The sequence below is a fragment of the Anarhichas minor genome, unplaced genomic scaffold, assembly GCF_050575085.1.
Source record: "Anarhichas minor isolate MPS153535 unplaced genomic scaffold, ASM5057508v1 ptg000058l, whole genome shotgun sequence".
In the NCBI taxonomy this organism is placed as follows: domain Eukaryota; kingdom Metazoa; phylum Chordata; class Actinopteri; order Perciformes; family Anarhichadidae; genus Anarhichas; species Anarhichas minor.
Window position 1 is genome coordinate 1748307 of NW_027466504.1, and position 12706 is coordinate 1761012.

The window sequence follows — 12706 nt, forward strand, 5'->3', positions numbered from 1 at the left end:
TACAGGGGAGGCACTTACGGTGAAGACCGACAACCGCACCACGTGGTCTTGATCAAAAGGCAAGGTGGAGTTCGGTCAGCTGCCCTGTTTAAAATGACCGAGAACCTGTGGTTGTGGGCCTCAGAGCACCTGTTGTCTCTGAAGGCCTTCCATATTTTAGAACTGGAAAACAAGGGTACTGACCTCATGTTGAGGGCAGAGCCCAACCAGATGAGTGGAGGCTTCCCCCTGAAGTGGGGAAGCAGATTTGGACCAGGTTTGGGAAAGCGGATGTAAACATCCAGATATGCAAAAAAAGAGAACAGCTGTTCCAAGCTGCTAAATTGTGTTGTGTTTTAATCTGCCACCACGAGTAAAGTCATTAAACTGTACTTAATTAATTAAAGGTCCAGTGCTGGTACTGAGTTCACCAGTCGACCTTCTTTTCAAACTAACTGTCAAGGGAGTTCTGGACAGGACCCAATAACAAGACCACGAGACAGAAATTGAGGGAAAGAAAATACTTTATTTTATACGGTAGAGCATGCAGGATCGATGGTGTGGTTCTCCGTGGACCGATACCGGAAGACAGGCAGGATTACTGTGTGGATCCCTTGGTCAGACACAGGGTTACAGGCAGATCGACGGTGTGATATCCCGTGGATCGACACAGGGTTACAGGCAGATCGACGGTGTGATGTCCCGTGGATCGATCGTTTGGGAATGAAAGCCTGCATGAAGACCGTACGGACTGACAACACAGGTCTGGAGGACCAGCGTTCAAATACTGCCCAGATCTCATTAGCGGGATCTGGGTCTGGTGTGTCAGCCCGCAGGAGGTAATTAAGTGAAGTGTCTGTAGCTGTATGGCCATGGGAGGTGTCTGGTCTGACAGGGATCCTGACACTAACCCACACACACGTACACACACTCCAACACACACAAGTACTCCGTTGCGCTTATTTCATAAACATGTGGAGGTTAAGCGCGGCCTCCATTGTGTGTCACTTACGAGACTACATCCGCCATTTTTCTCTTTTTCTCTCTCCTACACACACACACACGCACACACACCCCCACCCATCACTACGTGAATGCTTGTTGCTTCTAGGTAGTATGCTTGTAGTTGTAGATGTTTGTTGACCTATAGTATTATTGACTTTGATCGGTGTTGTTAAAGAGAAATAAACTCTGTTCTAGTTTTAAAGAGCAGTTTTCTGTGATTATTTTGTTGGTTGTTATAATCAGTGCTCAGATTCTGACCTTCACTGTTTACTCTGAATGTGGAATAGTTCTTTGACTTTGACTTTTTGAGTAAACACCAATTTTATATCCACAGTTTGGTTATTGGTTCCTGATCCCAGGGTAGTGCCCCGTTATTATTATTTGTTAGTAATCATATTTGTATTTATATTAATATCAATAGTATTATCAACATATATTAATATCAATCATTTTGTTGATATCAATAATTTTATTGTCATCCTTGCTAATAAACCCCCCCACACTCTCACAGAGACCCCCTGCATTTTTAGCCTGAGTATGTGCATGATTAGAAGTAATAAATATACATACAGAGATGTAAATAGGTTGTAAAACAGGGAGTAAAAGTATATAAAGGAAAAATGACAACACGATGAGCTCAAGAGCTCAACAGTTCATCAGTCTAATGGCCTGTCCCTGAGCCCTGTGGTGTGGGATCAGATGCTGCGGTACTGTCTGCTGGACAGTAGCTGGTAGGACAGTTTGGGTCTGGGGTCATGGGGTATCTGATAATCCTGCTGGCCTTCTTCCTGCACTGCTGGGTGTAGAAGTCCTCCATGGACGGGAGCTACGTCCTGGTGATGTGCTGAGTAGTTTTCGCCACCCTCTAGTCAGGGCGATGCATCTGCTATACCAGGCGGTGAGAGGTCAAATGGTGAGTTCATTTGAATGTTTTTTTAATTTAATGCTTTGAAAACAGGAGTTCATAAAAATCTACATTTAAGTAAATATTTTGCAAGTAGAATCAAATTGTTAACAATATATTCGACATTACAACCTTTGTTTCATTCATGCGTTGTTGCACAAACTTGACTCCTGTTAAGAAATTGTATGAAGGCAATATGCTCATTATTATTTGATATGAGATATGAGTTTACAGTTAATTACAATCCCTCCACTGCAGCGCTTACCGCGTTGATCCTAAACACCTTAGTATCTGTGAAGGCCCACGCCCGGTGTCTCCTGTGGGTACAAACAAAGCTTACTGTAATGCCGAGCCAGTAACTACTCACATAAGTAAAATCACGACATGGCAATCATCATCCTCCCATTCCTACATGTAGCGGTCAGCAAAAGTAAATATTGGCACTGTGCAACACAATAGCCTGATGGGTCCATGAGGAATGAGTGTTTGAATACAGCTCTGAGAACAAGATACTGAACACACTGCAGATTTTTGGAGGCATTTCATAAATTAAGTAGACCATACGGTGCTGATGAAAACAAAGGCATCTACTGAATGTGAACTGCTTCAACAGCATTGAAATGCATGATTTTCCATTGCCGATACAAAAAAGAAAAAAAAAGAAAATTACTTGAATTGTTATCTTGTACTTAGATATAAGCACAATTAATTATTTTAAGATAATAAGAACACAAGATAGTGGTATCATGTGGTGAGATAAGGGGTGATTAAGTTGTGACCTCAGTGAAAAGAGGCCGATAACATCAGTAAATATACTGCTCTGGGCTTCCATATATGGAGTGATCACTACCACCTGCTGAGGGATGAGTGGAACTAAACTCAGTCTGCTATATATGTGAGTTTACACATTTATACTGCAAGTCGGTATCAGTTTACATACATTTGACTGGAGAATGAGTGTGTGTTGGGGTGGGTCAGTCAGTGAGCCTGTGTGTGGGCGGGGGCTTTGGTTTGGGTCCCCTGACACCCTTGGGCCCCAAAAACATCTCAGCGAATGTAGCGCCCCCCACCCCCCCGACGTCACGTCTGGAGGCTGGCTGCTCGCGCTGAGCTCACTCTGTTCACCTCCAACAGAGAAACTTTCCTGGACTTCTCAGGCTATTCTGACTGCGGACCAAGTCCAATCCTGCTCAGAGAAAGACGCAGCAGTTCGGAGGGCCTCCATGGTGTAGGAAGGAAGAAAGCGGAGCTACATTCACTTCTACACCCGAGGGACGTTTACGTGCCCATTATTTATAATTTTCTCAAAGTTTCAAAGTAAAAACAACGTTTTTTCTTAGGTAGCATTAGCTTATTTAGTGTTTTAACATACCGTGCTGGAGGTCGGCAACGTTACCTACAGGGACATGCTCAGGAACACAATCGTTTTCCTTGCTTGTAAGAAGTGAAAGGAGTGTTTTTACGGAGCCGAAAGTAACCTGGACCTTTTTTCCCTGAAGTTTTTATTTTTCATTTGACTTGATATTCGGTGTGGATATGGCTCGGATAAGATGGGGCCTCTTATTTTCGTTCGGCTTCTTTCTCGCCCCTGTATGTGTGTCAGCGGAGCAGCAGCAGAGCCGGGGCGGCTTCAGGAGGCTGTACGTGCTCCAGCCCGGCCCGGGGTCGGCCGGAGCGAACGGCGGGGTGCGAGTCAGCTCCATCGCGACGCGTCACGGCGCAGCGGGGCAGCCGCACACGTACAACGTGGAGCTCACCGCTAACTTCGGCGGCCAGGTCCGGACCCGCAGGATGGGGAACCAAGCGGCTACAGCCCCGCAGTTCAGTCAGCAGCAGCCGGTCGGTCGGCAGAGCGGGCAGGCGCAGAGACAGCAGAAGCAGCTCATGAAGCTGTCTGGGTAAGAAACTCTGGATAAGTGTCAGGAGGGAGGAATGTAGGCTAGTGGGAAAATGAGAAGGAACTTAATGACTTCCTGTGATGTCATGACCAAACAAGCAGTACACTTTAGGGAAAGTATTTGAAAAGTAACCTACGCTTTACTAGTTGGGCCACTAGTCTGATAAGGTTATTAGCCTTCAGCCTAACTTATCTGAGCGGATCAGCTCTATGGTGCTCCCTCAGTGTACTCAAGAACACCAAATGTACCATTGTTACCATGTGCCGACTTCAGTGACACTAATTGCAGTTGACAGTATTGGTTTGTGTTTGCTAGCTCCCTCACTGGGCTGGTTCAAACGGTGTGACCTGTTAAATGAACGATGGTGAATGATTGGTGTTGGTCTCAATGAATGCTGATGATATTGTCTTAATGTTCTACAATGCAATTATTCCTAACTCAAAGGCAGATGAATTCCAACCTTAGATAGTAAAATGTATTTCAGTGACTCACCACTCCATCCAAAGCACATCTAGTGCCCAACGCAGAATGTGCTTGAAGCTGTGAATCACTGCCATACAGCATGAGGATCTATGTAGTGTATTTATACCAGTAGGTATGGATATGTCAAAGGTCACACAGCAAATCGGCATACATAGCAATTGGTCAACTGTTGTAAAGGCCCTGCACATTGTTGGTATACCAACATAGTTTTATGTAATAATAACTTCCTCGCAGCATATGCCTCTGCAGTTTCCACCGTCTCTAAAATGCTTCTCCAGAACTCCTGTTCATATGATTAGTTTGTAGACAAATTAAATATTTGATATTTATAATATTTTAGAGCATTTGAGTCAAGTGATCAGTTTTGAAGAAACCGTGGCCTCAAAATACATTTTTTTTTCAACGACTGGCTTCATTCAATACACCTAATATTTTCCCCACACAACAGGTTACAGGCTGTACTTGGATTCCCCTAAAGCCCACATATATACACGATTGCTCAAATCAAAATCAGAACCAGTTTTATTGGTCAAGTATGCGTACACTAGCAATGATTTTGACAGCACAGAAATGGACATAGGAGCTAAGAACACGGCTAAGAAAGCGTAACAAATAAAGGTAAGGGATAGACAGGACTATTGTGTATATGTAAAAAGAAAGATATCTGTGTCTATCTATCTATCTATCCATCTATATATCCATCTATATATCTACCTATCTATCTATCTATCCATCTATATATCCATCTATCTATCTATCAATCACAAGTTGGCTTTTAAGTCTAATAAACAAACAAAATAAACTCAAAATGTGGAATATTCTTACACCTTTTCCTTGTGAACACCTTCTGAATTCAAGTTTTTCTCTTTCACCAAACTAAGACAGGCCTAATCTCCTTGTTAACTCATCTTAAAATACACATTCAAACTCAACAGAAATAACAGAAAACTCACCTAAACCATCTTGGTTAGTCCGTCCACTGTTCCAACATTCACCAACTCTGGTTTGGTCTAAATATAACCTTAATTCATGTGAAAGAGTTAGATGTGAAAAATGCTGGCTCTACGTGCTGTTTTTCTCCGCTGTACACAAGAGTTATTGCAGGGAGATTGTTTCTCACGCATCATGACAAGTGATGGCGTGTGGGAAGAAACTCTTGATGAGTCTTCCTGGGGAGACTCATCGCCGACCCGCATGAGGCCAATGGCTGTTGTGTTGTCTGCTGACTTCAGTAGTTGAACAGATGGGTCTCTTGAGATGCAGTCGTTGGTGTAGAGGGACAAGAGCAGTGGGGAGAGTACACATCCCTGAGGGGCGCCAGTGCTGATAGTCCGGATGCTGGGTGTGGTTTTCCTCAGCCTCACCTGCTGCCTCCGGTCCGTCAGGAGGTTTGTGATCCACTGACAGGTGGAGGCTGGCACAGCGAGCTCAGTGAGTTTGGAGCGGAGAATGACTGGGATGATGGTGTTGTACGCCGAGCTGAAGCCCACAAACAGGATCCTTACATATGTCCGTGGTTAATGTTTGCACAAATAATTTTTATTATTAACAATTCTGTATCTATAATTTATAATTCAGAGAAAACAATATCATAATAAATATGCTAAATCAATGCGGGGATAGGCACGAGAGCCGAGCAAAATGGAAAAGCTGTATGGAAAATGGATGGATACAGATTCCCAAAACCGTGTCAACTATACTTTAGACTTGTGAGATAGATACACAAAAAAATATTTTGGTGCAAGTTTGCATTGAGGAGATTTAAGTTACACATTCATGCTCTTTAGGTCGACCGTTATGCCTAAATGAGATTTTGGTTCAAGGTGAAGAAAAGATTATGATGTGCAAGAAACTCAACTACAAGATAAAACCCAGTCTGTGATCTGAGCGCAGAATTTTCCAAGGAAATTCCATAAATGTGCATTTAACTTCAAGCTTGTCCTTGTTTATTTTATATCCTCAAAATGATTACGCCGTTTTGAGTCTTGATTACTACCTGTTGGTATTGCAGCACTGAAATGTGCTGTATAATGTTTAGAGAGGTGGATGAGGCCGTTGATATCACAGTGTTTTTGAAACACATTGTAAACAGAGTAAGAAGAGGGAAAACAACCAGTAGAGTAACAAGAGGCCAGCAGGCCGTGGGTGGTCTGGCAGCTTAACCTCAGCTGCTCAGATTGTGGTCCATCAGAGCGTTTCGATGTGTGACTCGTGAATACAGTTCAGCTGTGAATTGCTGTCACCCTCACAAAAGCAAACGGCTCACTCATTACCAGGTTGCAAGGCTTTTTGTTGCTGCAGTTTCAATAAGAAAATGTCACAGAGTGGACATGTGCAGCAGGTGCTGCTGGTAATGCTGCCCATCACTGAATCAATGTTACACTAGCAATGTTTTTGCTAAGTGCTAAAGCAAAGTGAGTTCAGTTTAATGGCCCCCTGCCATTGATGCATGTTCACTGTTTTCATCAACTTTGTCTTTTTCTTGGGTCATAGCTAAATGTGTGGTGACTTAGACATGGCAGCAAGAAAAAAGAAAAGAAGACAAAATGACAATGGCAAGAAATGGCCAAACTCATAAATGCAATTCTGTTTCACAGCTGACTCCCAAGTGTTGGAGCATCTCACCAGCACAGGAACAACCCTCTCTCATCCAAATAAATCCCCAAATAATGGGAGTCCCCGTAATGTTCACTCGCATCACCCCGCTCAGACTGTAATATGTGCTGTATTATTCTCCACCTATAGTGTTGCAGAGTTCAGTTCCATTTTGTGTCTTGAAAGGTCCAAGGGGCGGTGACTCACGTTCATCATCTAAGCCGGTCTCTTCGATGATGATGCAAGTCGTGAGTTCCCGGGTCGGCCCAGCTTCCAACAACCTGACTCAATCAAGTCTCTGTGGAACTTTTCCAAACCAAAGTTTTGTAGTAAAACTAACCTTGTGAGATTCAGGTTGGCATTGCAAGGCTAAGAAACCTACCACAGTTAACACTACACCTCAGATACCTCGTACCATAGAAAATCCCTGCCTTCCCCGTCATATTTAGTATCACAAGGCCAAACCACATATCATGAGCTCTGTGTTTTGGACGGCACTCAAGTCTGGAAAACATCCGGTGAGAATTGTTGGAGGCCAGCAGATTTTGTGCCAAGTCGGATAACTATGATGGAACATTTATATGATGACGTAACTTGTCTCAAACCCGTTGAACCTGGTGGACAACAATTTAAACTAGGTTACAGAGCTCAAATGAAGCTTGACGTGGCCTGTTTTTTTACCTACAATGTATTCAGAAACAGCCTGCAGCTTAAAACAATGACGTTCAGGCATGTGTACTGTTTGAGTAAAAGAGATAAGTCATCTAATGTAAAGTTCTACTTGAAATGACATCTCTTCAAAGGTAAAGAGTAATCTTGTTTGAGCAAAGAGAAAGTTCTGGGCTAGGATCTTCAATTACAGCTCAACTCTTTTGTTTTCTGTTTGCAGGGTGAACGTCTGTGGAGGGCAGTGCTGTCATGGATGGAGTGCAGCTCAAGGATCGCAGCGGTGCACAAAGCGTAAGTGTACAGTACATTTCTAAACACATCAGCGTTGTGGAATATATCATAAAACATATTCGCTGTTGCAAATTAGTAAATGTAATTTTGGCTCCTTGTTGTGTGTATTTAAAAAAATACAAAATGAAAGCTGGCACATGCACAATTGTTAAGTCTGCTTTATTCAATACCTGTCAGTTTTTGGGAGTTTATATCTTTGTTATCTCATGTCATTTTCCACAGAATACATAAAGGACTGTGCATATCAGTTTCAAAGCTGTTCCAACTACTCACACAATTTGTTCTTACATACAACAGTTTTATAATTGAGAAAATATCGAGTATTTTTTTGTGTGTGCATATGCATAAGTTAAGAGCAAATCTGTGCAAACATCCATTTCATGAATGAGGCCCAGTGTCTGGACAGTTTTTAATACCGTCTGACTGGAAAGAGCACGCGTCTCAGAGTGAAAGAGAAACAGATTTGAAATGGATTGTACCTCTTGGCTCAGGCCCATTGGTCAGATCACTTTCTTGTTTGCAAGGTCTTGCCAACTTGTTATTTAAGAAGTAAACAGCTTTTCTCCAGTGCTGTGCTCTGTTGGAGTGTCTATAGGGAAAGACTGCTGAAGTTTTCTGGAGAGCACCAGGAGTCCCCCATGTTTCTGTGCTCAATAGATCAGATAGTCCAGCTCTGACAAGGGCTGTCACAATCGTTCCATTTTAGTTCAAGGATTCAAGGATCATTTATCGTCATTATGCAACACAGGGATGCACAATGAAATGCAGTTGTAGCCCATTTGCAACACAAGAGAAACATGACAGACAAAGGAAAACAGTGGTGCGTTCCTGTAGTGTAATTTTCTTCTACAACTGTTGTAGACCAAACTAATGCAAAAAATAAGTTTTTTGTTGCATCAGGACAGTTACGTAATGTAGACGGATATACGCTTCATTTTATTTTCAAAAGTTCATATCCACAAGGGATGTTTCCATCCAAGCATTTTTTAGAGAATGATCTAATTAGAAAAGCTGGATGGAAGAGACAAAATTCAACAGAATTTCAGCAGTACAGCTTAAAAGGTTTGACACTCGCTGTCTGAGCAGCATGCATGGGAATCAATTACATCATGATACGAGCCTGATTGAGTTAGCTGATTAGCTGAAGGTTGGTCCTCCTTTTTCTGGACTTTTGACAGTTCAGCTGAAAACCGTCCGGTTTTGATCTATATATAAGTGGATTGTGCAAGACAGTGAAGAAGTTCAAATATCTTCTTCTCCTTAGGGATCTGCTGCAGTTTCAAGATGGTTTCCTATTAGTCAAAGGTGCAAATTCTAAATTTCACAAACAGGACTCGATGACAAAGGTTAGAGATGGAACACAAAATTGACTGCCGGATTGGTGTCATGTCAGTAGTCATGTTAATGCTCTACCAGACAGTCATGGTGAGGAAGCTGTGAATTCACTGACAGTTCAGTAAATTCCAACCATTACCTATGGTCATGAGCTGTGAATGATGATGAAAGAATGTGATCATGGATACAAGTGACTTAAATGAGTGTTCTTTGCAGGGTGTCTGAGCTCACTCATAGAGAAAGGGGGAGGAGCTTAAGTAGAATAACTCCATGTTGATCACCATAACTGGTTCCATTTGACAAACAGCAGACCCACAACACACTGGCGCTTTCACATATACAATCTGGCCTGGAGCAAGTTGGGATCCTCCAATAAGGGCTAGTACATGTGTCTCTGTCCTACCTTGATTAGCCTCCTGCCACAGCCACCCATACCAAAGTCTGACTCATCGGATGTAGTGTGTGGATATAAGCCTGCTATTGGCCGCGTGCCTCATACATCATTCTTCTCCCCTTCCGCTACTATTTTGAAAGGTTACCGTATGTGCATCCTGTACTTAGTGCCGCCCAAGACGATTGTGGTTGGTTGGTTGGTTCATAAAATATTTGGGTTGATGGCCAGCAGGACAATTAAAGTACAATTAACGGCACAGCAAGACACATTATGGCTAATATTGCACTAGAAATTCTTCCAGTTCCCACAACAGTTGTCCAAAACCATTTCTTGTACCAGGCAAAAAAATGATGATCACGATTATTTTGGTCAATATTGACATCACGATTATTTAACATGATTACTCATTGACATTTATAGAAAGATGTATATATTTTAAAGTTAAAATGTATCAATCTAGGTGCACACACAAAATGTAGAGGCTAGATGAGGAACAATTTTACCGGCTGGCTTCCATTGCTGCATGAGTAGTTTTATTATGGTAATGATGACCTCTGAGGACAGTGTTACCACAGGTTTGCACTCAGAGCAAAGGGAGGAGTGAGTGGAGTGTACCGCTAGATGCCACTAAAAGTTACACTCTGTCCCTTTAATGGCCGCTAATAACTAAAGTATTAAGTAAACAACAAATATTAGATCATCCTTATGTTGACATTAAGAGGGGACCAGACTGCATTCTGTTAAGGTTATGTTCTATGGTTGGACTTTTAGTAATTTCTATTATCATAAATGTCAGTGTGATTATTTAAATGAGGTTTTCTTATACCTTTAATTACATTCTAATGTTTTCCTAACCTTTTAATACACAATGGATGTGTATAATGTTTAAGAGGACTTTAAAAGAAGGTCACAGACTTGTTCAGACTTGTTGTTGCTGCAGAAGTCAAACTCTTAACTTCATGTTATTAATGTCGGTCAGTCAGGAATGTTCCTGTCCACAAATGAGATAGAAATGGACAAAGATGGATGTTTAGTCATTGCTGTACGTAGAGAACAAGTTTCTTTTATTTGCTTTGTTCTTGGCAGCCGTAGTTAACAACATGTGATTCATCTGAGAAATGATCAGGAGACATTCCAGTTCCTCCTCCAAACTGGATGAAGTCAAATGTCGGCGTATTATTGAATTGTAGGGCAGAATGGCACTTTGTCGAATTCACCCAAAGTGAACACAACATGGTTATCTCGCAGACAAAACCTCTTTGTAACTTTGTGGAATCGCTCAGTTTACTTTCCTGAAGGAAGGCAGCCTAAATGTAAGAGACACATGCTGGTGTATGGACCACAGCTTCCTATGCAACTGGTTATATGTTAACTTACATAATAAAATAGAGGGATTATATGGATTGGTATGAAACACAGATCCTAATCTACTGCAGGCTGAGCAGGCTATGTGTTGCAGCCTTGCTCTACATTACCACAGCCTTCAGTGCAGCAGTTAACTGCACATGACAGTGCAGAGTGCGAGTAACTCAGAATTCTGAAATCAGGTTGGCAAAATATACAGACAGTGTTGCAGCTTGTCTTGTTTGTTAGTGCTGGAGATCATGACGCACATGTACATCTTCTAGGGATGCTGCCGTACCCCCCCCCCCATAAGAAAGACATTTCTCCATGTGGGTTAGCTACAAGAAAACCTTCCAACTTGCTGAAAGTGGTTTTCTGCTAATTGCTCAGTGGCCAAGTCCATTATAGCTCATTATTGTATCCATCAGCAGCACTGACACTGGAGGGCTGTGTGCTGAATACAAGTGTTATAAAGTGAAAGGGGAGTCACAATGACTGTTCAGCTATGTGCCTGACATCTCAGTTCACAGGGCAGTGGGGGAGTCAAGTCGATTAAGACGTGACTGTCGCTGGGTATTGTGTCTGGATGATGTCCACGCTCACCCCTATTAACCACCTGCTGCACATACGAGCTCGCTGAATGAGTTATCCAACAGTGGAATGATTTCCTTCTGCAGGAGCTAATGGCCCGCAGCAGGTAGTAACGTCCCCCAGTATTCTCCAGCATTGGTCATCTCATTGTCAACAGGAGAGGCTGATTATCCGTGATAAGATCTGTTGTTGTTTCCTCAGTCTCTTTTTAATGGCTTTCCTTTACGGTAAGAATAGGGTACACTGGAAGATAGGAAAAGGCTGCTTGCAGAGAAATGCAAAGAATGCCTGTGTTAAAGACAGCGGATACAGAGATTTAACACACCTGGAGGCTATGACACAACAAGGAAATACAAAAAATATGTGAGGAAGTCAACAGCAGCTGGCCAGTATGATGTCATAAATCAAGTTTTCCTGTCAAGAAACAAATATGAGTGAAGAGTTGTCACAGACAGAATTATGACTAACCTGATATTCAGACTGAATTGACTTTTTCTTTCTTTTCATTCATTCAGCCTGACATCATGTTCATGTTAGTCAGTTCCTGTTTGGAACTATGTTTTTATTAAATTCTAGTTCTAGTAGTTTTACCAATCAGTAGTGAGTAACATGTCACGTCAACATCATCTCCATGGACAGTTCATGTTCAAAGAACCAAGCTGATTTAAGATTCGTTATTTCTGGAGGTTGACAACTGTGTGTCATCAACACTTTTGTGTATCACATGTTTCTTGTTACTTTTCATGGATGTAGCTGTGTAGCTAGCTAGCTACTGTATGTAGGTAGATGACGTCCCTAATCTTAAAGAAACAGTGAAATAAAAAAAGTTTGTGTTCTTATCCTTGAAAATCTGCCTTTTCTTATTCTCTAAAATGGTAAAATATTTTCAATGACTCATCTTAAATTCGGGAGCATAAACATTAATGTAACCAATCAACTATGATCGGGACAATAAGGTGACCTTATCCATCATATATAACTTGACTGTGGGTTGAAGGGCAGCAATATTATAGGAGGAGGTGTGTGTTTTAAATTGAGTTGGCACATTTCCAAAAGAGCGTGGTTGAGGTCTAATTTATTCATTTCTACCTCCTTCTCCTGATCTACATTATTTTGTGCTGGCGGAAGCTGGTTTGTTTACAACCGAATGAATGCTTGACTTGTCGTTGTTGCCTTGTTTGACCTTATTTTTTACAATGAATCCGCATTTCAAGGTGT

General features: G+C 42.0%; 1 protein-coding gene across 3 annotated transcripts in view; it reads left to right on the forward strand.

Annotated features, from left to right (window-relative positions):
• The first annotated feature begins 2986 nt into the window (after positions 1 to 2986).
• The window catches only part of ltbp1 (latent transforming growth factor beta binding protein 1), a 109479-nt gene continuing 99759 nt past the window's right edge, over positions 2987 to 12706 (forward strand). For all 3 annotated transcript variants that reach the window (XM_076076684.1, XM_076076685.1, XM_076076686.1), the window contains exons 1-2: positions 2987 to 3786; positions 7754 to 7824. In XM_076076684.1, the coding sequence (XP_075932799.1) occupies positions 3425 to 3786; positions 7754 to 7824 (433 nt within the window). In that variant the 5' untranslated portion in view covers positions 2987 to 3424. The remainder of the gene's footprint in view (positions 3787 to 7753; positions 7825 to 12706) is intronic.